The 24,880-nt window shown below is 43.2% G+C and overlaps 1 protein-coding gene across 2 annotated transcripts in view; it reads left to right on the forward strand.

The window, feature by feature from the left end:
* Positions 1-23,265, forward strand: part of necab1 (N-terminal EF-hand calcium binding protein 1) — a 45,170-nt gene extending 21,905 nt beyond the window's left edge. The window contains exons 7-14 of one of the 2 annotated variants that reach the window (XM_085262635.1): positions 4,371-4,492; positions 5,739-5,815; positions 13,972-14,019; positions 17,101-17,118; positions 17,991-18,103; positions 19,992-20,069; positions 21,944-22,035; positions 22,529-23,265. In XM_085262635.1, coding sequence (XP_085118761.1) covers positions 4,371-4,492; positions 5,739-5,815; positions 13,972-14,019; positions 17,101-17,118; positions 17,991-18,103; positions 19,992-20,069; positions 21,944-22,035; positions 22,529-22,557 — 577 coding nt within the window. In that variant the 3' untranslated portion in view covers positions 22,558-23,265. The remainder of the gene's footprint in view (positions 1-4,370; positions 4,493-5,738; positions 5,816-13,971; positions 14,020-17,100; positions 17,119-17,990; positions 18,104-19,991; positions 20,070-21,943; positions 22,036-22,528) is intronic. The other variant, XM_085262636.1, reaches the window with a different exon arrangement.
* The last annotated feature ends 1,615 nt before the right edge of the window (positions 23,266-24,880 follow it).

Genomic DNA, 24,880 nt, shown 5'->3' on the forward strand with positions numbered 1-24,880 from the left:
ATATGTTTTCTGTTGTGAATGAAATATGGGTTTATGTGGTTTGGGAATCACTGCTTTTATTAACAGTCTATACAGCATTGTTTTTCAGAATCAGGGTTGTTGGATTTCTGCTGCTGTGTTGTCACAACTGTTGTGCAATGTGCAAAAATGGCAGTTTGTTTTTACTACTGCAAGCCATGTTTATGAATACTAGAATGTTAAAAATATGACCTTAATGTGGTCATGATCTTATTATAATTTTTCTAAATGCACTGACTGCTAATGAATACTCGCCTCTGAGCGTGAAAAGTGAAGGAGTGATGATTCAACCCGAGGCTCATGTTCTTAGTGGACTCTGTTTCCCGCATGTGCTCAAAGTATTTGATCAGTCTGGATCTGCGTTCAGGAATCAGACATGCCTCATTAGTGAGGATGACTCACCAGCGTGCAACATATTATATATGGTGTGAGTGTGGATGTAGATGGGTGTCCCCTGCAGGTCATGTCTGTGTTCATTATAATCCTGGTGTGTTTAAAGCACAGGTAATGATGCACCTGTCACCGATCTCAGATCAACAATTGAGCAACAATTTGCTGCCATTTGCAACCAAACCTGCATTCAACAGATTCTGAAATTGAACTGTTACTAAATAATACATTTGTTTTGTTTTGTCTTTTTATTCCAGGCTGTCCTTGTTTTGTGTTTCTCTAATTGCTCTTCAGTCTCTGCGGAGGAAACATATTGCTGAAAACACTCCATTGCAAACTCTTGCTGTGTTTCTAATTAAGTGCTTATTGGATGCTGGATTTTGGTATTCCAAACACATTAATCGCAGTCCTTAAGTCCTTTTGGTTTTTTTTCTTGCCACCTTAATCTTTATGCAGCAAAGGTTGAAGCTCAGTGGAGAGCAGCTGGTATCTTTGACAAACATGTGACACTCCAGCACTGAGAGGCTTTTGGAGTGCAGTACAGGAACAATGTTAATTATTGTTATGCCTTCTGCTGGAAATCATACAGAATTTTCCTTGACATTTGTGATCAGATTCAGAAAGAATGACACAAGTGATTCCAAAATCAAAATTTTTATTTATGCTCATTTTTGACCCTCAGGGCAGAAAACATGGACACCCAGTACAGTAACTCAAAAGTGAGGCGAAGTAGGGTTTTAAAGTTCATACCATGGATGCAGCTACTAAGAATCTCTGATGCAAAAACCCCAACACAGGACCTGAGAAATGCATCTGTAGATCCATCCACTGTTCACTGAAGCCTCATCAGAAACGATCTCAGTGGAAGGGTGGCTGACTAGAATATGCTTAAGGAACAAAACAAGGAGAAAAGGCAGAGGTATGCCAAATTACACAGAAACTAAACAGAAAATCAGAAGCAACCAGTCTGATGGAGTGATGAATCTAAATTTGGAATTTTTCGTTCAAGTTCTCATCAGCTTGTACGGAGGAGGTCAGGCAAGAGGCACAGCAGTGCACGTCTACAGCCATCTGTAAAGCATGATGGAGGCTCTGTCATTGTTCAGGGTTGCATTTCAGCTGGTGGTGGTGGTGCACAGAAGTGCAACCAGATTTTAAACAAAAATCCTACAGCATCTGGAAAAGATCTGATTTGCAACAGGTTATTTTTCTGTATGGCAACGATCCCAAACAGACTACCAATGCAGCCAAAGGAAACCTTGATAGAAAAACAATGGAACTTTATCACTCATGGATTGTCCTCCACAGAGTCTGGAGCTCAACATTACTGAAGCAGTGTGGGATCATCTAAAGGCAGCAAGCATCCAAAGAAGAGCTTTGAATGTCCTTCAATAAGTCACTTTTCTTTCCAAGCTCCAATTATTGACTTCCAAGCTCATTAGAACTGCACAGTCTCTGCTTTTGCCTTATATACTGCATTTCCACGTATGTTTGTACATGTTTCAAGAGCTCACTAAACCAGTTTTCTCATTTTTCATCTCAGAAATAAAAATAGGAAACAGTAGAGAAATGAGGGGTGGCTTCAGTCTACTACTTTAGCCACATTATGTCTCTTATGTTTTCCCACGTTACATCTGCAGCTATCGAAATCGCAACCAAAGATCCAAATCACCATCAAATCATTTTACTTCCAGTTATATTTTTGGGTTGATACAGTTTTGCTTTCCATAATATTTTGTTTCACACAATAATTATGTTGACATTTATTCTCATTGGCAGAAAATAATGCGCTGGGATAAACAACCTTTAAATTAAGGAGACCTTCACAGACTGTCTTCCCTCCAAATGCATCGTTCTTTCACTCTCACGTCATTTCAAAGTGTGACTGTCGCTCGCTCCCCAAGCAGCTTCTCCTCTTCCTGCAGCCGTCTCACTGGAGAAATTGCCTTGTGCGTTTGAATTGCTCCGTCCTTCCAAACATTCGGAGATGTGGTTCTCTCTGGTGGTTTAAAATAGGTTTTTGTATTCAGTTGTAGGTATATGTGAATAGGCTATGATGGTATTACTCAGAACTGAGCTTGGGCCATAACAATGGCTCAAGAGCTTTATGTTTCCTATTGGGTTAGCATTATCTTTTTCATCATTCTCTCTGGAAAAAGATGAGCATTGAGATCGCACTTTGCTCTCCAGCTTCGAAACCTCTTTTCCTTCCTCCTCACTTGGCATAAAAACTGTAGGAGGAACATGTGGATGGGGAAGCTGTTGTGCTTTGATCTGTTAGATATCTCTGAAAGTTTTAGCAATTAAAGCAGCGATGTAGGTGAGATTGTGACTCACTGGCAGATCAAAAGGGATCTGCCCCTCCCAGTTTGTCCTCATCAAGTCTCAGTGGTATAGATGTATTAGACAACAGCTTGTGAATTAAAAACTGTGCTATGTCCCACCACTCTCTTCCCAACAAGAGCAGATCAAGCTGAAGAAAACCTGGTTGTTTCAAAAGTCATTACATTAAGACTGAAATGAGTGCACTCCTGAATACTGCACAGTTACAGTTGAAAAACAAAGTTTCGATCACACAGTCTTGAAAAACAAGTGTATCCCATGTAAAATGTTTTCTGTGTGAATCAAAGTAAACGTTTAAACATGTTTGAAAGAACAGATTCAGTCTTCTTTTGAATTAAAGAAGAATAAGGAAGAAAATAGCTTAATAGACTGGTGAAGAGGGCCAGATGTGTCCAGGCCAGCCCCGTAGACTCTATAAAGGAGGTAGGTGAGAGGAGGATGTTAGCCAAGCTCATACCCATTATAGGTAACACCTCTCACCCCTGCATGAGACTGGAGGCCCTGAGCAGCTCCTTCAGCAATAAGCTGTTACGGCCACTGTGTAGGATGGCGCTAAAATATACATGTATGTCTGTGTATACCACTCTCACTGTTTATTTTTCCTTTTTTATTTTTCTATTATTTCCTTAATTCACTTTTTCCTTCCTGCTGCTGTAGTAAGTGAAGGGTTTGTAAAGTTTACATCTAGAGTATAAGTTGGTCTTATACCTCAAATTGCTTCCATTTTAGCAGTAATAATGTTTTACTGTGTTTTGCTGTTCATCTGCCATCAGTCTCCAACATCAGCTTCCTGAAATTTTTGTTCATTCTCCCTTATAAAACTTCAGTTTCAAAGGCTTTGTTGGTTTTCTTGCTATTAAACACAACTGCAGATGAAGAAAAACACGTGATTACAGCATGCCATCATTTGTTTAACAAAAGTAAACCAGAATACAGAAGCAATAACGTACTGTAAGCAATCATTTCTTGTTTGGCTGGGTTTGTAGTTACTCTGATAATTGCATGCTCTGATTACACAGGACCTTTTTTTCCATGTGACTGTATCTGGTAATAGTCCTGGAACTGAAAAAGAAGTGAGCATGTAGGGTATTTAAAATGTAGAACGAGTTCAAAATAGAATTATGACATGCTATGTACACACGCACATGCATGCACGCGGGCGCAAACACACACATGCACACAATCATGCATGTTCACACGCAGCCTGCTCACAGACACCCTGAGGTCCCTTCAAAGTATGGGAACCAACAACTTGACAGCAGTAAGATAAATCTTAGGTGAAGACACCCTGTAGGTGCACATACCTTGTCACTGCCATTAGTATCACTGTCAGACCAGCATTACATAGAAATTTAAAGCAAGTCAAGACAACTGTGGCTCCAGACACCTGATTCTCATCACAGATTGTAAGAAATAGAAGAAAAAAACAAATAATTTAACTGTAATTTTGTGATCACCACATACGACATGTGCTGAAAGAGCATGTGTACTTTACAGAGGGCTGTGATGCAGTGTGTCCTTCAGTGATTTGACATTTTTTAAGAAAAACATAAAGAAAGTAAAAATGTATGCTGAAATATGTGAGGCTTAGGATATTTACTGGCCTGTTTTGATTCAAGACAGGGTCCTGTGAAGCCAGAGGTGTTGTCCATCCAGTGGTCGGGTCGTCGCTCTAATCGGAGGCTTCAGAGAAACAACAGCCTCTCCCCCAACAACCCTCTCTTTAGCCTCGTCAGTTCAGGTGGGGTTTTTTTTTTATGTTTTTTATGTTTAAATAACTCTCCATCACCATGTTGTGTTGCGTTATGTTTGACTGTGATTCATTCCTTGGGTTATCCTGCGTTGTTTCTGCCAGAAGCAAAAAAAAGCTGCTGGACCAGAGTCACACCGAGGGAGAGCAGAGCACAGGAGGGGAAGGAAGGTCATGTAGGTGTGAGAGAAACAGTGCAGTGAGACACACAGAGGGAGCTTGAGGTGGAGGAAGGCTGTGACCACATGTGTTTCTATGTTTAGTTTCAAAGCCACTTATCTGGTGCACAGGTGGAGGTTTGAGGTTGCACATATTTGGAGGTCAGTGGCAAGTCTCAATGCAGTACCTGCAGAGCGCACTGTAATTGGCTGTCCTGTTGTTGGCTCTGCAGCTAAAACATACTAACATTAGCACCCCTGCTAATATCAGTTTAGCAGGGGTGCAGGGTCAAATTAGGGGTCAGCTATTGACTTTGATTACATCTACAAAGCTTTTTTTATGTTTACGTAGTCACTGTCAATTATAGTGAGAAAAAATGGCTTCTTAATGGCTGCTTATTTCTATAATCTGAGTTACTTCTTTTGTTCTATAATCTATTACTAACCAACTCCAGATACTACTACACAGTATGTGCTGTTTACCACAAGCTCTGACATTGTACAGGACTGTAGTTACTATACAATCAATCAACCTGCTTTAGTTTTCAGCTTGTTTAGCTGTTCCTGGAGTTGTTTTGCCATCACCTGCAATTTCTTCATTTTTTTAGTTTGCATCTAGATTTTACTTAACTGTCATAAAACCTGATTCAAATTAAATAAATATGAAATCTAGGTATGATTTTTATAATATTTCTGCTTAGAATCCTGATAAATATTCATTTATCTACGACAGTTACATGTTTCCAGTGGTTTTTATTTTCATTGTTATACGTTTTTAACCGTCGACCTGGATTATAGCGCCAGATGTGGTTGCTAGGAGATCTGCAAAAAAACGACAGAGCATCTAGGAACTTCGATTACAGTGGTCAAAGCTTTTCTCATTGATTGGCCTGGTTTCTTGTCGCATGACATGAAAGGGATCCTTAAAATGCCTCCTGGCACACCGCCACCCCTTACAACAGTGACTGTTGAGGCAGTCAATGGAAAGTGTTTAAAATACAGTCGATGTATGCAGCACCTTTCATCCCCACCTTTCTGCCTGAAATCCATCCTTCTCTCTGCTTCTCTCTCCCCTCCAGGTGTTTATGATGAAGACAGCCAGTGGATAATCCAGGTCAACAGACTGCAGAAACTTATCGACCGCCTAGAACAAAAGGTTACTTGACCTTTCGCTCAGCCTTTCCAGTCTCCTCTCCTTCCTACCTTCTTCTTGTGGGTCTCTTTCTGACATTTCCTGTTTCGCATCTTTCTCCTGTCTCTGTTTCAACCATCTGAGCTTTGCATCATTTTCTGAAACTAACCTGAGATTATGGCAAGTGGATTTAAAACTGTGTCAACATATTCACTCGTCCAACAACACCCACCCACATGCAGACACATGCACATATGTACGTATAGAGGCAGCACCAGCTGCACACAAACCATCATGGCTGCTCTCTGCATGAAATGTGGTGTAAAAAGTAGATAAAATAAATTGACATGCAAACCCAGAAAAGCTGTGATCTGTTTACATTACAAGTGTAAGACTGTGAACAACTGCAAGCATGAATATGAATAATATAAATATCTGAAATTTAAACCCCAGTTGACTCTAAATGCTCATTTTTTTCAAAGCATTATTATGATTACAGTTTTTTACAGACGCTAGGACACATTTCTCAATACTTAGGTCACGTTTGCAAAACTCCTAACACAGTGAGCACAACAGAAGTCTATGTGGGCTAAACTGAGGATCAGTTATCATTGTTTTGGCACAAAATGCATTCAATGACTACATCTCTCAAATTTCATGAATTATCTTCTCACTCAGACACAACACCTGCCAAAAATCTTTGTACGTACAGGACATTTTGCATGTGCTTACATACTGTTTTCAAAACTGTTAAACTTATGGCCAAAACAATAACACAATGCAAAACTTGAAAAGACAGCAAAATTCAACAACAATATTTTATTGAAACATGTTTTAAATCTAAAAATGCAGTTTAACCAGCCACAGCTTATTCTCATTGTAGATGAACATCTACACAGGTGTTACTCCTTCAATTTTTCAACTCCTTCAATTCTGGCATGCCAGAAGATTCTTTCCTAGGTGTATTGCCCTAGATGATGTCATGGTCCGCGGCCCGGCGTCCGGGGTGCTGCTGGGATGTCCACGCCCACGAGCGTGGCTGCTAACCCCACACCTGCATCCCATCCCAGGCGATCATCAGGTGGACTATTTAATCCTGCCCTACCTGCTGCTCCACGCCAGTCCGTAGTCGCCTCTCAGCGATCACAACTCGGCGTGTTTTTGTTTACGAGCCACCTGCCTGTCCACCTGTCCGCCTGAGATTTGGTTCACCATCAGCTTCGCCGTCTCGACCCTTTTTGGAGCTCCACCCCCCTCTGGTTCACTCGGCCCGGCTATCACCCCTCTCACAGCCCCGCTCTCGGCGTTCCCTGCGCGGTCCCTCGGTTTCTTCTGGTTCCATACGTTGTTTTTCAGGCTACCCTCACGGGACACCTTTAGTTGCAATAAATATTACTTTCTTTATTCGCTCCTACCCTAGTGTGTGTGTTCTGCTACTGGGTCCTGCCTGCGCTCGGAACTTCGGTTCATGACAGTACGGACTGGCCAGTATGGACCCAGCAGATCCACTCCGCTCCGCTATTAATAAACAGGGCGCTATTCTCGGTCGCCACGATCAGCAGCTCCAGTCTCTCCAAGACCGTTGTCAAGAGCTCAGTGACACTCAGAATAAATTACAAACTAGGCCGTCCGACCCCGTGCACCGCGGCGTGTCACCTCCGCCGCTGGAACCCTTCCACGGGGAGCTGGACCTGTGTGGGGGGTTCCTTTTCCAGTGCTCCTTGTTTTTCAGTCGCACGCCTCACGCGTTCCCCATGGATGCTGCTAAGATCTCCCACTTCGTGGGATTGTTACGGGGGCGTGCTCTAGCATGGGCTGAAGCCTACTTAAATTCTCACCCCATTCGTGATTGCGATTATGATGAATTCCTGGAGGAGTTCCAGGCTACGTTTTCCCCTCCGGTATCGGAGGACGATGCCGCGCAGAAGTTGCTGGGGCTCCGTCAGGGGCGGCGCAGTATTGCAGAGTACCTAGTTGAATTCCGTACTCGAGCGGTCGCCGTGGGTTGGCCCGATTCGGCTCTTCGTGGGGTTTTTTTACGGTCATTAAATGACCAGATCAAGGACCAACTAGCTTTTCACGAGGAGACCAGATCCTTTGATGAATTGGCCTCCCTCTCCCGTAGGATTGACAGGCGCTTGCGGGAGAGGGATGCCGAGCGGCGGTCTAAGCCTATGGGCTCCGTATTGCGCCCCGGGATTCGCGTTTCTCCGCCCCCGCCCCCAGCTGCGTGTGCGCGCTCTCCGTCGCCGCCCCCGCCCGAACCCATGCAGATCGGACGCTCTCGGCTTTCTCCGGAGGAGAGGGAACGCCGATTTCGGGCTGGAGAATGTCTGTACTGTGGGAGGCCCGGTCACCGCATCGCTGTTTGCCCGGTCCGCCCAAACGACCCGGCCCACCGGTGAGTCCGGGGATACGGGTGGGCAGCACTCTAAGCACTACTAGACCCCGATTGTTACTGTCCGTTACTATCGTGACTTCTAATCAGACTTTTACATGCCCCGCGTTAGTGGACTCCGGGGCGGAACAGAACCTTATGGATGAGAAGCTGGCTAAGAGGCTAGCTGTGTCTCTTACTCCACTCGAACCGCCCATCCCTGCGTCTACATTAAACAACCAAGTGTTTGCATACATAACTCACCAAACCGCGCCTGTACGGTTAATCACATCAGGTAACCACCAAGAGCAGCTGTCCTTTTTCACTTTTCCTGCTCCTGACACCCCGCTTATCCTAGGCTACCCCTGGTTACAGAGACATAACCCACACATAGATTGGGCCGGAAAAAGTATCGCGAGCTGGAGTGTGTTTTGTCTGGCGAACTGCCTGAGGTCAGCCGTTCCCTCCGCCTCAACGGAACGGAGGCCCGCCCCGCCACCCGCGCCGGACCTCTCTTCCGTGCCCCCTGACTATCACGATCTCCAGCAGGTGTTCAGTAAAGATGAGGCGCTCTCACTCCCGCCTCACCGTCCATATGACTGTGCTATCGATCTGCTCCCGGGTGCATCGCTGCCCTCTAGCAGATTATACAACCTGTCTCGCCTCGAAAGAGAAACCATGGAGAATTACATCCAGGAGTCGCTAACTGCAGGACGTATTAGGCCGTCATCCTCTCCCGTGGTTGCGGGTTTTTTCTTCGTGGGAAAGAAAGACGGGACGCTCCGCCCGTGCATCGATTACAGGGGGCTGAATGACGTCACCGTCAAAAACAAATATCCCCTCCCACTCATTAGTTCTATTTTTAACTCACTCCAGGGAGCTACGGTCTTCACCAAACTAGATCTGCGGAACGCCTACCACCTGGTACGGATACGTGAAGGCGACGAGTGGAAGACCGCCTTCAATACCCCACTAGGGCATTTTGAATATCTGGTGATGCCGTTCGGGTTAACGAACGCCCCGGCGGTTTTTCAAGCCCTAGTCAACGACGTGTTACGGGATTTCCTGAACGTGTTTGTTTTTGTTTACCTGGATGATATTTTGATTTTCTCCAAGACGCTCGAGGACCATCGCATCCATGTGAGGAGCGTGCTACAACGGCTGCTCGAAAATAGACTGTACGTAAAAGCGGAAAAGTGTGAGTTCCACGCCTCATCCATTTCCTTCTTGGGCTACATCCTCGCTGGTGGGCAGGTGAAGACCGACCCGGTGAAGATCAAAGCAATATTGGAATGGCCGGTTCCGGAGACACGAAAGAAGCTTCAGAGCTTCTTGGGGTTTGCGAATTTTTATCGCCGTTTCATTCGAAACTACAGCCAGGGGGCCGCGCCTCTCACCCAACTCACCTCACCCAAGGTGTCTTTCACATGGTCCCCTGAGGCCCACGCAGCCTTCGCTAAATTGAAGCGATTATTCACGTCCACACCCATTCTGACCCATCCTGACTCTTCTAAACAGTTTGTTGTTGAGGTCGACACGTCTGATGCGGGAGTCGGGGCGGTTCTTTCCCAGCGGTCTGGGCCCCTGAACAAACTCCGGCCGTGCGCCTTTTTCTCACGCCGACTCACCCCCGCGGAGAGGAATTACGACATCGGCGACAGGGAACTCCTAGCGGTAAAACTCGCATTGGAGGAATGGCGTCACTGGCTGGAGGGGACCGAACAGCCCTTCGTTATATGGACGGATCATAAAAATCTACTGTACCTTAGAACCGCCAAGAGGTTAAATCCCCGTCAAGCTCGCTGGTCCCTATTCTTCGCCCGCTTCAACTTCACACTCTCCTATCGTCCCGGGTCACGAAACATCAAACCCGATGCGCTCTCCCGTCTGTATTCCCCCGACAGCGAGGCGCCCCCCCCCCCGCCACCATCCTGCCTGCCTCCTGCGTGGTGGGTGCTCTCACCTGGGAGATTGAGGAGACCATTCGCCAAGCGCTCCCGGGGGACCCTGACCCAGGGACTGGACCGCCAGGACGGCGCTTCGTTCCCGCCGCCGCCCGGGGAGCAGTCATCCACTGGATCCACACAGCACGATTCGCGTGCCACCCGGGCGTGAGCAGAACGGCGCACCTCCTCAGCAGACACTTCTGGTGGAAATCGCTACTACGGGACGTGAGGGACTACGTGTCTGCCTGTGCCGTCTGCGCTCGTAAAAAATCATCCACGAAACATCCCATGGGCCAGCTCCACCCACTCACTACTCCCCACCGGCCCTGGTCTCACATCTCGCTCGACTTTGTTACCGGTCTCCCCACCTCTTCTGGAAAATGTGTCATCCTCACCGTTGTGGATCGGTTTTCTAAGGCCGCCCACTTCGTCCCGCTAGCCAAGCTGCCCTCGGCTGCTGAGACTGCCCAAGCGTTAGTCACGGAAGTCTTCAGGCTCCACGGAATTCCCCTGGACATTGTCTCCGATCGCGGTCCCCAGTTCACCTCACAAGTGTGGAGGACCTTCTGCTCCGTTCTCGGCGCCAAGGTCAGTTTGAGTTCCGGTTTCCACCCGCAATCCAATGGGCAAACTGAACGCCTTAATCAGGAGCTGGAGACTATGCTGAGGTGCGTAGCCAGTCAAAACCCCTCCTCCTGGGTTACTTACCTGCCCTGGGTGGAGTACGCCCACAATACTCACACCTCGTCCTCCACCGGCTTGTCTCCTTTCGAAGCGTCCCTCGGGTATCAGCCTCCGCTCTTCCCGGAAGAGGACCTGTCCCTCTCCGTCCCGTCGGCCCCTCATCACCTCCGGCGCTGCCAACGTGTGTGGCGCTGCGCTCGCCGCGCCCTCCTGCGCGCAAAGGAACGACAGGCGCACTACGCCGATCGTAGCCGCGCCCCAGCCCCTGACTACCAGCCGGGACAGAAGGTTTGGTTGGCTGCTGGGAACATCCCGCTCCGGGGCACGTCCCGCAAACTGGCTCCCCGTTTCATCGGGCCGTACGAAGTGGACCGAGTCATCAACCCGGTGGCGGTCAGGCTCCGGCTTCCGGCCTCTCGGCGTGTGCATCCCACGTTCCATGTATCTCAACTTAAGCCGGTCCGCCTCAGCCCCCTGTGCCCTCCTTCCGAGCCCCCTCCTCCCGCCCGGCTCGTCGGCGGCCATCCGGCCTATGTGGTCCGGCGGATCCTGGATGCGCGCCGGCGCGGGCGCGGCTGGCAATATCTTGTGGATTGGGAGGGGTACGGCCCCGAGGACCGCCTCTGGGTCCCGCGCTCCTTCATTCTGGACCCTCGTCTCATCTCTGCTTTCCGTGCTTCTCTCCGCAGGCGGGGTCCCGGCCGGTCGCCTGGGGGCGACCCTTGAGGGGGGGGTACTGTCATGGTCCGCGGCCCGGCGTCCGGGGTGCTGCTGGGATGTCCACGCCCACGAGCGTGGCTGCTAACCCCAGACCTGCATCCCATCCCAGGCGATCATCAGGTGGACTATTTAATCCTGCCCTACCTGCTGCTCCACGCCAGTCCGTAGTCGCCTCTCAGCGATCACAACTCGGCGTGTTTTTGTTTACGAGCCACCTGCCTGTCCACCTGTCCGCCTGAGATTTGGTTCACCATCAGCTTCGCCGTCTCGACCCCTTTTGGAGCTCCACCCCCCTCTGGTTCACTCGGCCCGGCTATCACCCCTCTCACAGCCCCGCTCTCGGCGTTCCCTGCGCGGTCCCTCGGTTTCTTCTGGTTCCATACGTTGTTTTTCAGGCTACCCTCACGGGACACCTTTAGTTGCAATAAATATTACTTTCTTTATTCGCTCCTACCCTAGTGTGTGTGTTCTTTTTTTTTTTTTTTTTTTTTTCTTTTTTTTTTTCCAAATGACATCAGAAACAGCAGTATGCGACATTACGTGATGGCAGAGCTTCAGTTCATCCTTTGTCATTTTTTTTTTTTTTTTTTTTTTTTTTTTAATAAATAGGACAGGGGGAATGAATGAGAGAGAGAGGGGGAGAGAAAGAAAGAAAACCAAAGGGGAGAAGAGACGGTGAGAAGGGGGGGGAAGAGAGACAAAAAAAAAACAAACTCCTGGGTCACCTGTATGGAGAAAACAAACAAACAAACAAACAAACAAAAACAAACAGAGGAGACAGCAAACAACAAAGAGCAACATAATAATAGAGAAAACAAAGCACCATCACAATAAACTAGCTAGTCATAGATATCAGTATTTACTAAGTAATAAACGATATTGTGCAGCACGCAAGATAGACAGCGCACAGTGTGCTTTGAGGCAGCAGCCAAGAAAGCTTTAGTCCGCGTCTGTGAATACCCATGTGTGCATACCGGTGTGGATCAGCATGCTTGCATAGTGTGTGTGTTCTGCTACTGGGTCCTGCCTGCGCTCGGAACTTCGGTTCATGACAGATGACATAAGATGTGATGTGGATGAGAACCTGTGGCCAAATGGAGAAGACCGAGTAGATTAGCATTACTATTGTATGTGTATCAGTGGATGGTGTGTATACAAATTCTTGTATTTTGGGATTACTTAGTGCAAAAAAATAAAAAAATACATAAACAAATATTAACGAATTCTGCATGATGTCTGATTCATTCCAGTAACATATATTGAAATTATAAACAGAGATGTGTCCTTGTTTTACACAAGAAAACACTGTGTAATGCTACATGTTGTTAGTGTTTTTTAGGTCATTGTTTTGTGGGTGACAAAGTGTGTTTGTCGGCTGTCAACCTTTGCTAGTGTTCTGGAAGAATGAGGTTATTTGAGACCTGAATGAAGTGTTTTGATAGTTGTAGTGCATTTTGAATGTGAAATGAACTGCTTTGCCAAGCTGACGGTCAGTTAGGAGGATTGTGTGAAGAGTTTTGCAAAAGTGACCTAAGTATTGAGAAATGTGTCCTAGCGTCTGTAAAAAACTGTAATGCTTTTAGGAATCTAATAGAATATCCTTATTTCATTATTTAATGTCTCTCTTTGTATTTTTAATCATCCTTTTATACATTTTGAATTATTTTATGAAGATTTCAATTTTTTATTTTCATTTTTGGTTTATATATTTTAATTTTTAAAAATGTATCGATACAGTAATGTTGTTTTAATTGAATGCATTTATTAATTTATTTATTATGTAGTTATACTCATACATGGTAACCACAAGGACTCAGAAGATAAATCTTAGAGCTCATGAGATCATTACCAAAAAAAGAGCTCTACTAAAACAAAACAAAAACAAAAAAAAACAACTGGTTTGTCTGGATATTTCTTTCTTTGTTCTGTTCTGCAACTTGTTTGTGTTGCCAACAGCTGGAAAAATCAGTCACTGCAGGTTTTATGGTGACTTGATTTTCTCTTTTTCAGCTGCTGGAGTATCTTTGAGTGGCTTAGTATAATTCAGAGTTTATATATAATATAATTCATTATTCATATTTCTCATCTTCTGTCTGCACCAACCCATTTTATCTTCTCCTTCTCAAGACAGCTTTCTTGTGATTGGGTTGGCTTCTATGCTCACACTAGACATGTAATTATATGGCCTTAGATGGTCATAGAAAGATATTTGCCTTCATAGACTTGTACAGAAACAAGGAGCAGAGAAGGCTTCCTGGAACTGAGCATTTAGAGCTGTTTGCAGTTTATGGCTCATGGTAGTAACAGCTCATATATGTGACAATAAATCTGTAAAAGCATACCAATGGGCCGTGTAATACTTGTAAATAAAGACTGTGAATGACGGGTTATACACTGAGATAAATGAAAATGAGTCACTGGTAAAGGACTCATCACTTCCTTTTGTTCCACAGGAGATCCGTCTGGAGCCCGTTGAAGAAGAGGTCTTGGAGAGCAAATCGGTTTGTTTTTCCTTACTTATCTACTGTTCACCTGTTTTTCCACAGTGACCACTTCACTGCTCTCACATGGAGGCCAGTCAGTGTTGTCATAGCAACAGCAGAGTTTAAAGTTGCTCTGTCTGTCTTTATCCTCCATCTGTTTGTTTAGGGCTCAATATTCAGTTAGAGTAGGGAGCAGACATTAAGGTGCGAGGACGTGTGAGCTAGGGAGTCGACAGTGCCTCTGTGTTCTTGTACTGTTTCTGCAAAAACCCATAGCTTAGAATACTGGCCATGTGAATAATACAGGACCAGCAGTAGGAAAAAATATGAACAATACATCATCACTTATTTTTATGCTGGAGCCAAACTCTGATGTTTTGCCTGCATCAAAAAGCGCAGTCTAGATGTGGAAAAGTGTATCCTCTTTCTCTTAACCAGGTCTAAAAATCTCTAAAAACAGAAGTTTTGGCATTTTGCTGTATGCAGGTGTGATGACACAATGTCAAGGAGCAAAGACATCAGCAATGATCGTAGAGAAGCAACTGTTGCTTCCCATCAATCTGGAAAAAGACATTTCCAAACTATTTATTTTACAGTAAGAAAGAAGAGAAAATCATTCAAAGACAGCTCTTCCTGGGAGTGGAAGTCCCAACAAATTCAGCCCAAGGTCCAAACCACTGAATCCTCAGAGAAACTACCAAAACCCAAGTGCTACGGCTCAGACCTGCAAGCCTCAGTTAGCATGTTATATGTAAAAGTTCATGACAGTACGATTAGAAAAAGACTGAACAAGGATTCGGATATTTTCCTGGAGAAAGGTTCTTCTCTCTAAAAAGAACATGGCAGTACAGATTAGATTTGCAGAGTTTCTCCTGAACAAACCACAAACCTCCTGTAACAATGGCCTTTGGACTGGCGAGACCAAACTTTGGATAAAACCAAACACACCATATTAGCACAACACCTCATCCTGTCAAGCATGGTGGTAGAGAGGTGATAACTTTGATGACAGCCACAGGACCTGGGCACCTTGCAGTCACTGAATCAACCATGAACTCCTCTGTATACCAAAGTATCCTAGAGACAAATATGAGCAGCAGCAAATTGACAACAGAAAGACTGAAAAAGGAAAGAATCAAGGTGTTGCAATGATCCAGTCAAAGTCCAGACCTCAACCTGGTTAAAATCCTGTGGTGGAACTTGAGGAGAGCCATGCATAAACAAATGGGTAGAAACCTCAATAAACTGAACCAGCATCGTTAAGAAGTGAGGCTTGGATTAGCTTTTGCTAAATAAATAATGTCATGCTGCAATATGTCTTAATGTCACGTGCTGTTGTTCACCTGACGTTATATTACATAATTTTAGAACCATTTTGTATTATGTCTTGATTCGTTAAAGCTTTGAGCTGGTTGAAGGTGTACTTTCTTCTTCACGTGACTGCATTAGGGTCATTACTCCTCGTGCTTGCAGATAAACGAGGGTGAGTAAAACTTAAAAATCTTGGACTAAAGTAGAAAAAAGTCCCAGAAGGAAAATGGCAGTCAGGCACAACAATGTCATTTAGGTTGATTAAAAGTGATATACACACACTTCCTCCTTCACAGATATTTTGATGTATCATAGATGATTGTCTTCATCGCATCACATACCCACTGTACTGTGATTACTTTTTGATTCCCACCATTGCAGGAGGACATGCATTTCTTTTTACCCAAAGTGTAAAACTTCTACTGACAAACAAAATGTTTTCCAGGTTTGTATTTGTGTCGCTGAATGTGCCGGTTTGTGTGTGTGTGTGTGTGTGTGTGTGTGTGTGTGTGTGTGTGTGTGTGTGTGTGTGTGTGTGTGTGTGTGTGTGTGTGTGTGTGTCCACATGCCAAAGGAAACAGTAACTGCTCTTGCAGTCTGAGCTGCCTGGCACTCATTTCATGGCTGAAATGATGACTCACTGACTATCACATCAACACCAGCACTAACAGGATTTCTCTTTAGTTTCTTCCATCATGAAAATCTCAGCAGCATAGCCAACATCTAATATTTTATATTTTTCATGCATTAGTTTCAAAGTTTTAATGCAAAAGCAATTTCAATCATTATTTTGGGAAATAGCTATTTTATATTTTAACACCTTACTGCCACTTAACCCTTGTAAATATAAAACAGATACATTTATCTTGTCTAACGGCTGAGAGAAGCACATGAAACATGTTTAACATGAGAACCCCTCATTGCATGTAGGGTTTTTTAGACATCTCTGGAGGTCCGTGATGTGACACATTCACGTATGTCAAATATGAAATTGTGAAAAAAAAAAACAACAACAATCTCACGTTAGTTAAGATGAAGGTTTCTGACAGATAAGGGCCAAATCAAGTCCTGCAGCTAAATTATTTGCTATCCTGAGCTATCTGCAAAGGACAGTGTTAATGAGTGAGAACTCAAAACTGTAAGTGACATGAAACCACTAAAATCTTTGTGTCATATTGATAATTTCAGTGGATAGCTCAACTAAAGTTTCTGTACCTTAGATGCTTCTTACACTTCTAATAGTTCTTGCAAGCTGTTTTTATACAGCACTGTGCAAACGTCTTTAGCTACCCCTCTCTGACTGCTTTTAGTTCTGTTCTCTGTCAGGATGATCCCACACTGCTTCAATAATAACGAGGTCCAGGCTCAATCCATCGCTAATAGTGTTATAGTATGTTTTTGTGTATCAACTTTTCTCCCTGTTTCTGTTCTTTTAGAATGGCCCCTTCTGATAATGGTCAGGCACAAGGAATGAACTGATTAAAGTTATTGAAAAGGCTCTCACACAAAAAACCGCTTTTAAAGACCTTCTGAAAGTCTGGATCATTGTTTGTTAAGACCACTTTTGGAAATTTACAAAAAGTCTGGCTCATTTGAAGATAAATATAAAAAATAAGAGGTTGTTTGAGATTTTTGTACAGTACTATATGTGCCCAAACAAGAAGAAAGTGGGATTTAAATAGTTTGTTTCAGAGAGAAGACGCCTAAGGAGCATCAGTGAGGCTATTTTATAACACAATATGTGTGCGTTATGTTTATGGAATGATTTGTGTTTGTATCCTACTGCAGAGGCAGCTCCAAATGAAGGTATGCATATGAATGTTTCATGCTACTGTCATTCTCATTACTAATTTGATGCAGACATCTCTTTGTGTGTGAATTAATCAATATGTAATTTTGTTTAATTTGCTGTGTCACTGGGAATAAATGGGTTGCTGAGTAATCCAATAATGACCCACAACACAAGACTGATGTGTGTTTGTGTGCGTTAACATGCCTGAGTGGATGCGTCCCTGAGTGTGTGCGCATGCGTGCGAGGGTGACTTTCTCCCAAATTAGCCACTGAGAGAGCGAAAGTGTGCGCATTTCATCAGACACACCCATACACATATATACACACACCCGCAGTCGTGTTTCAGTCATTTCAAAAGACATTATATTGACTTACCTTCATTTCCTAGAGTCTCACCCTCATTAACACACACTGCCTGCTTTATAGCCAACAGGGAGACCATTCACTTCCTGTTCTAATCATCTGCTCTGCTGCTGTTAACAATTCCTCATCAGCCACAGGAAATGATTAGCAGGTTTTCTACAGTCATGGGTACACCAGCTTTCCACCCCCCACCCCCCCCCCCCCCCCCGCCCCCCCCTGCTGTTCACACCTTTGAACAAGATGTCTGTACATGCTTCCTCTAAATGTGTATTCGGGGTCATATTCTGGTCTCTGAGCAAATGTGTTGGCACATTTATTCAGAAGCTGATGCCAAGACCTTATGAGACATGATCATTTTTCACTTTATACTTCTGCGTGAGTCACAATGCACTGAGCAAATTCAAAATCCTGCCAGATTTCCAAACACCTCAGCTCAAACGGCCTCTCAACATACGAGAAGCAGCCTCTGTCTGTCTGACGTCTGTGCGCCTTTAAATGTTGTGTTTGCGTCTTGTCTCTGCAGCACATCCTAATAGTTCAGAGGCAGCTCTCGGTGCTGGAAGAAGAGCTGGAGGAGTTTCGCTTGGCTCTCAGACAGTACATGGAGTGCGCCTGTGCCCAGACTGGATGTTTGCAGTCAGTTTATATTCTCTTTGTTCATTTGTGTCAGGGATTTACTGCTTTTATTTTTATCCTTTCTATTTTTCACATTTTTGTAAAGGCTTGATTAAGACGGGCAGACAGACAGGTCTTGTGAAGCTGCCCTAACCTGAGACTAAAAATATTTCAGCTGCTTTTCTGGCATTAGAAACTATTTTTAACATATTGCTTGCATTTCTAATGAATTATGCAGCTTAAGGAACAGAAATCATAACGCATGTGTTTTAATAAGATTCCACTGAAATGCTGCATAAGCAAAACTAAACATCTTCTAGCAGTGAAGGAAACAAAGTCACACTCTGATATAAAGACAAGAGCCTCACCTTTGACCTTTTGATAATTATGTCAACTCGTGGACCAATTAGAAGAATGAAGGTGATCTTCAATTCCAATATACATTAAATGCCCACTTTATTAGGGACACATGTTCAACCGGTCCTTAATGCACTTCTGGACTGGTTTTCATGTAGCGCTTCTCTACTCAAGCAAATAAGGCGTTTTCTACAACATGTCCCATTCACCCATTCACACACACATTCCAACCCACTATCATGGCAAAGCATGTAATAGACAGCGTGTCCATTTCCCCCTTTGCTTCAAAGTGTGAAATGCACATGCATGAAGAAGTTGCAATAAGCTGCAGTACCAGCAGAGGGAGATAAATTATTTCAACCCAACATGAAAATAATCACAGGAAAGTGTTCAAACAGACACTGATATGTAAATACGTATTAGCCACCTAGCGTAAAATCTTTCTAGCATAAAAAGACCCTGGAATATACTGCCTCATACCTGCCTCAGTCACTTAATGACTTATTGGCCTTAAATGTATTATGTCCCTCTGATGGAACTGCAGAGGGAGATACTATTATTTATATTATTTCATTTTACACCACTGTTAATCCTTTTGTGGAGGACAGGAATGACACCTGTCCTCCACAAAAGCCTGAGCAGGCTTACTGCAACAAGCAAGAATAACTTGCGGCAACTTCTTCTAAACAGTAAAAATTAATGCTTACTTGCACATGCAAAACAGAAAGGTCAGATGTTTGTTTAAAGGAAGATTAGTTAGAGTTATGAAGAAGGCCGAAACATATTCTTTATATGTCGAACTGTATGATTTGAACCTTTAATTTAAAAAAGTAATTTATTAAATCACTAGAGAAATATGAACATTGCTAAACTATTAATAAGCTACTAGTTCACCACTCCCCAATACTACACAGCATCCTTTGTGGCCTATATCATATGTGTATTACAGTGTAGTAGTGAAATTTAAGCTTGACTAGTGACTTAAATCTATATCAAATTAAATACATATGGCTGGTTTGAGCCATTGTCCTCCTAATAGGAGTAAAGAATCAGTCTTCTGTTATAGCTCAGGACATTTTGTGAGTTCTACTGTTGTGTGCGATCACAACAAAGCAGATAAAATAACATTTGCATTTCTGCCTGCCAAAACCTCCCAAAAATCTGAAGCTCTGTCACCCGAGTCGCTCCGTGAGTAAATTCAGCAGGACAAAACAAATTGCTCTCACATACTGTCACTCTGGTTTTAGATTAATCCCAGCAGCCTAAAGGACAGCTTGACATTTATATGCTTTGTCATGATTGCTTCTCTAAATACTCAGTCATGTTTCAGGCTCACTTTTAAGTTAAACTGTGATTAATAAAACACTAGCCTGCTGCATGAAGCCTCAACATCAGGACGAAACCACACAGTGTTTTTGACAGACCCACAATACCCGCATGCTGTCAGAGTGTAGGACACAATTCGGGCAGAGAAGCTGTGTTGGGCGACATGATGCGGCACACTAATTAGTAACTGCATGACTTGTGCGCTCTCGTGTTTTGTATTTGGCAGCATCGCAGTTCAGCGGCTGGCAAATGAATCACGCTTCATTCTCTATGAATTCTGGGAGCACAACAATGTGTGGAAGAAGTAAGTGTTCACCTGTCAGAATGTAGTTGTTACTTGAATGTATGTTTTAACATGGAATTTTTATACATATTGTTGTGTCACATCATGTATATTTATCAAAATGAATGATCCTACTTAATTTTCCCAGTTCTATATATAAAAAAAGACAGTCATTGACCCATCCCTTCCCAAACAAACAGCTTGCAATCAAGCATTCCCAGTGTCAAATCACATAGCTAAATGTAATATAAAAGCACAGCGTGGGAAAGCAAATGTATAACAAGATCATTTTGTTTGGTTAAAATCACAAATCAAAGACAAAACCGTTGTGAATAATGCAGACCTGCCAGCATTTCAGGACTTCAGGCTGCATTTCTGCCACAGTCTGAAGAACCGTGAAGGCAAATATTGAGGCGACAGCTGTTTTTCCTTAACTGCTCCACTGAAGTCCAGCTGTTGTCACAAATGCAAAAGACTGTATAAGAAAGATTAAACCAGATAAGCGAAGGAAAGCCACTGGCTGTAGCAACAACAAGCATGGAGGAGATTTAAATAAAGTAGAATCAAAACACCTAAAACACTGGATCTGAAGTGGAGCTTCTAGGGACTTGATATTTATGAGCTCGACCGAGTAGTTAACTTGATAAAATCATATATCATGAAAGTTGGGCATAGAATTCTGCCTTAGGAAGTGAGGCCAGAGCAGAAATGCCTGCATCAACTTGATTTATTTCTAATGACCACCAGGGGGCTTCGTCTATAGCGGTCTGATTATATAGAGGTTTCTTACATGTGCACATAGTTGTTCACATTATTGGACATTATATAACCAGATAGTAAAACACAAACCAGAAACAGATTGTTGTCCTTCAAACTAAAAGTTTTGTGTCATATTTTGAAAGGACAACTTTTACTTTTTAGGCAACAGTCCATTTCCAGTTTGTGTTGCACTTTTCACAGTTTCACTACCACCTGGAAACTGTTTCCAGACAAGCTGGTATGATTGCAGCAACCGGTGATTGCAGCAACTTGATAGTGACCAAAACAATCATAAACCAACGGGTGAAGGAATACACATTTCTCCCTAGCAACCAGTGGTTGCCAGGTCTCTAGGCGAGCGTGACTGATGCCTTATTCACTTGACCCAATCATGTAGTTTGTGGTTATGTATCCACAAAACTTCAATAGATGTCTGTAAGAAAATGAGCCCACTGCTCACTTGATTACCTCAGTAAACACTTTCCTAGTTTCTGATCTCAGTTGTTAGTTTCTCGGGGGTTTTTTATTGCAGATTGTTCAGCTAACTTATAACTTATAGACACATTTCCATTGCTGGAAAAACAATCCACTTTTATGGATTTTATGAATAAACCTTTATGACTGTTTATGTCCAAATTTTATTTTACCATGTTTGTTATATATAAATATATTTTTTTAATGGTTTTTTATGCTATTGTTCACATGTTGTCTATGGATGTACTGCCATGAACACTTAGCCAATGAGAAGTGTTCAGCTCTGCAAGTCCTGCCCCTAAAGATCATAAACTTTCAGGAAGTAAATCAAGTTGAGCACATTTTAAGGAATTGTTGGTATGGCAGTTTTTTAGTTGCTTTTGTGTACATGTTTACATATTTCTGTTTTTGTTTAAAGAATTTTAATTTATTGACTTTTAATAGCAAATAATTTGGAAAACTAGTGTTACGCAAACAGCTGAACTCAAAATCAATATGAGAATTATTCATTTATTTACTAGAAAGAAATTATGTAGAAAACCTGCCATGACCCCGATTTGAACCGGGGTTGCTGCGGCCACAACGCAGAGTACTAACCACTATACGATCGCGGCTGCTCTGACCTGAAACCATCTTTGAGTTTTCTCTTTTCTGCTCTTCAGTCACCTACAGACCAACTACAGTAAAACCTTCCAGAGGGGGAACGTGGACTTCCTGGAAACTCCTGAGACCATTACCACCATGTTGGTTCCTGGTAAGAACATCCATAGCATCAACAGTGAACTGTGTGACATCAACAGGAAAAAGATTAAGACTGATTCAGGCAGCTTTTGCTGGGGCTGCCGTTAATCATAAAAAGAATCCTCTCCAGACAAACAATCGATTTTTTAAGATTCAAATCAGGGCTCTGCAGTGTTTGAAGTTATTCAAAGGTCATGCTGAGAGATCTCTGCTTTGAGATTTCACCCGACAAATGTGATTAAGCATCAGAGAAATGAGATTGGTTAAGAGCTTGACACTGGGAAATCAACAACGACTCAGTCTAGTTGTCTGCACAGTTAACAGTGACTTTTCTTGGTTAAACGTGGCACAATTTGCTCTCCTGGAATAATTTAATTTTTAATATTTTAGCATGTGTTTTTTATGGTTATTTTGTGGGGGGTTTCTCTTCTCTTTTCTATTTCTACCTTTAAAAGTGTCACTTTCAGCATTGGGCCCGTTATTTTTGTTTTGTGTTTCCACTGCAGCCTCCTGGTGGGTCCTCAACAACAACTGAACGTGGACACACACTTCTCTTTACTGATGGGTGCAAACAAACAGCAACTGGCCAACACATCTGGAAGTCCACAGCAAGAGCAACAATGCCGCCCTACCCCTGACACACGCACACACACACGCGCACACACACGCACACACACACACACACACACACACACACGATGAACACATTTTGTGAAGTCATGGTGATTAGTATCTATTTTATGACCTCCATGTTCCTTCATAGTTTGGTGGTAGCTCAAATAGCTCACGCGTGTTTGTTTACGTTCCTCGGCCATCCTAAAAGCAACAATCTCAGTAGACAGTGATCAATCTGATTATCTCATTGCAGTGTTTGACATGACATCATCTATAGTCCAGAGTAGTTCATGAGACAGGTGTGTGTGTTTGTATAGGTTAATTCGTGAAGACCAGCGTGTAAAGTTTTTGTCCCCATTGTTGGTTTTAGGGTTCAGTTGATTTGGGGCTGGGAAGTCTGTTAAAGAATGTCCTCACAGATAGCCATACAAGTATATAGGTGTGTGTGTGTGTGTGTGTGTGTGTGTGTGTGTGTGTGTGTGACGTGTGTGTATGCATCTGTGTGAGTGACTGAGAGTGACTAGTTGATGAAATTGTATCAACTGTAGCAGCTCTGGAGAACTGTTGTTTCAGCATTTATTGAGTTAAAATGAGATAAAAGCATAAATAAAGACGATATTATTGTGTATTTGTGGGCTTCTTTTTCTCATTCTGTGAGTGGAAATGATTTCATCTCTCTCTTGGTGTTTTTTTCACATTTGTCTCTCGTCACAATATCTTAAATATGACAAATCAGCCTTTTTCTTTGTTTATATTTTTATGATTATGATTATAAAAATATAATTATTTTTATGATTACGTAAAAGTGATATTTCATGCACAAGCGTTATTTATTAGCCTTATTTAATATCTACATTAATTTACTTAAAAATAAAGCAGGGTCATGTGAATAAGACCAAAGCAAACACATTTAAAGCCTAACACATTCTGACTTAAGCTTTGCATTTTATTTCCATATATATACTTAGCTAAGCAAACTGCACCACTGTGTGGACAGATAGCAGTACTGAAGCTAGGAGCCACTGCTACTAATTCTTTTTCTTTCACACCCAAACAGGAAAAGCAACTCTGACTGAGCTGCTCCACTATAGGAACAGTATGACCTTCAGCACATAATGAACACCACACTCACTTAAAAAATAAATTTATTAAAACAATTTTAATTAAACAACAACCCTTTTCTTTTAGTGTCTTTCCACTCAGTGTTTCCAAAAAAAAAAAAAACACTGAGTCCAAAAAAGCTCAAGGAAAGGTAAAGTGCATCTTCTGAGCCCATCAATTTGTTCCTACCAAGCTGTTGGAACAGTGTAGTATCCAGTAATAGCATCCAGCTAGCAGAAGCATCCAGCTAGCAGCAACGGCCATCTACCAGGAAGGATGGTTCAGTGGAGTCATCAGATGAGGATTTTCCTAAAGTGGTTCATCCAGCAGGAACAGACTACCACAGGAAAGAAAAAACAGCCTACACACAAGTGTGCAGGGAAATTAACCAAAGCATATTCATGACTTCCAGTACCACTAAGTCAGTGTCAATGTCCCTAACGGCTCATCCAGCAGTCTTACCATCATAAAAATACAGGCTTGTTCATGTAAAAATATAAACAGAAAAAATAAATGCTATTCAACAAATTTTCTTAGGCATGAACAAATAAACTCGATAATTGTCCTTGTATTGGCCGCCATATTAAGATGGTAGCCAGCCTTGCTTATCCACTAGCTTGTAACAGTCAGCTATCCAGCCTGCTAATAACCTCATTCACAGATTCTACAACATTTAGCTTTCTTCCTTAACAAAATATTACAGTGGTGGATTTGACATCTTGCTGCAGCATAATAAGGTACATCATCATCATCGTCAACTTTTATTCGCCACATGCAGTAAACTGCAGTGAAATGAACCCGCCCTCCGACCTTACACACACAACACAGACATCACATGGGGATACAAGTCAGAGAACGGTTGCATTACAGAAAAACACTGAAATGTACACAACAATGGGAAAAGTACAAGAGGAAAAAAAAGAGACCTCTACTCATGCTGGGCTACAGGAGGACAGCATGAGAACAGGAAACAAAAAAACTCCTCTGCACAAAAAAGCACATAAATGTCCACAGCACAACATTATGGAGCACGTGACCAGCAACAGGGTTGGGTAGGGAAAAGGAGTAATCCCAGGCAACACAGCAGCCATCCTGCCACTGCGCCGACTCACCAGCGCGGGCTCAGACCCGCCTCGTGTTCC

This window comes from Mchenga conophoros, linkage group LG22 (genome assembly GCF_057382185.1).
Source record: "Mchenga conophoros isolate Kocher_MC1m ecotype Shallow Benthic linkage group LG22, M_conophoros_male_GT1.1, whole genome shotgun sequence".
Taxonomy (NCBI): domain Eukaryota; kingdom Metazoa; phylum Chordata; class Actinopteri; order Cichliformes; family Cichlidae; genus Mchenga; species Mchenga conophoros.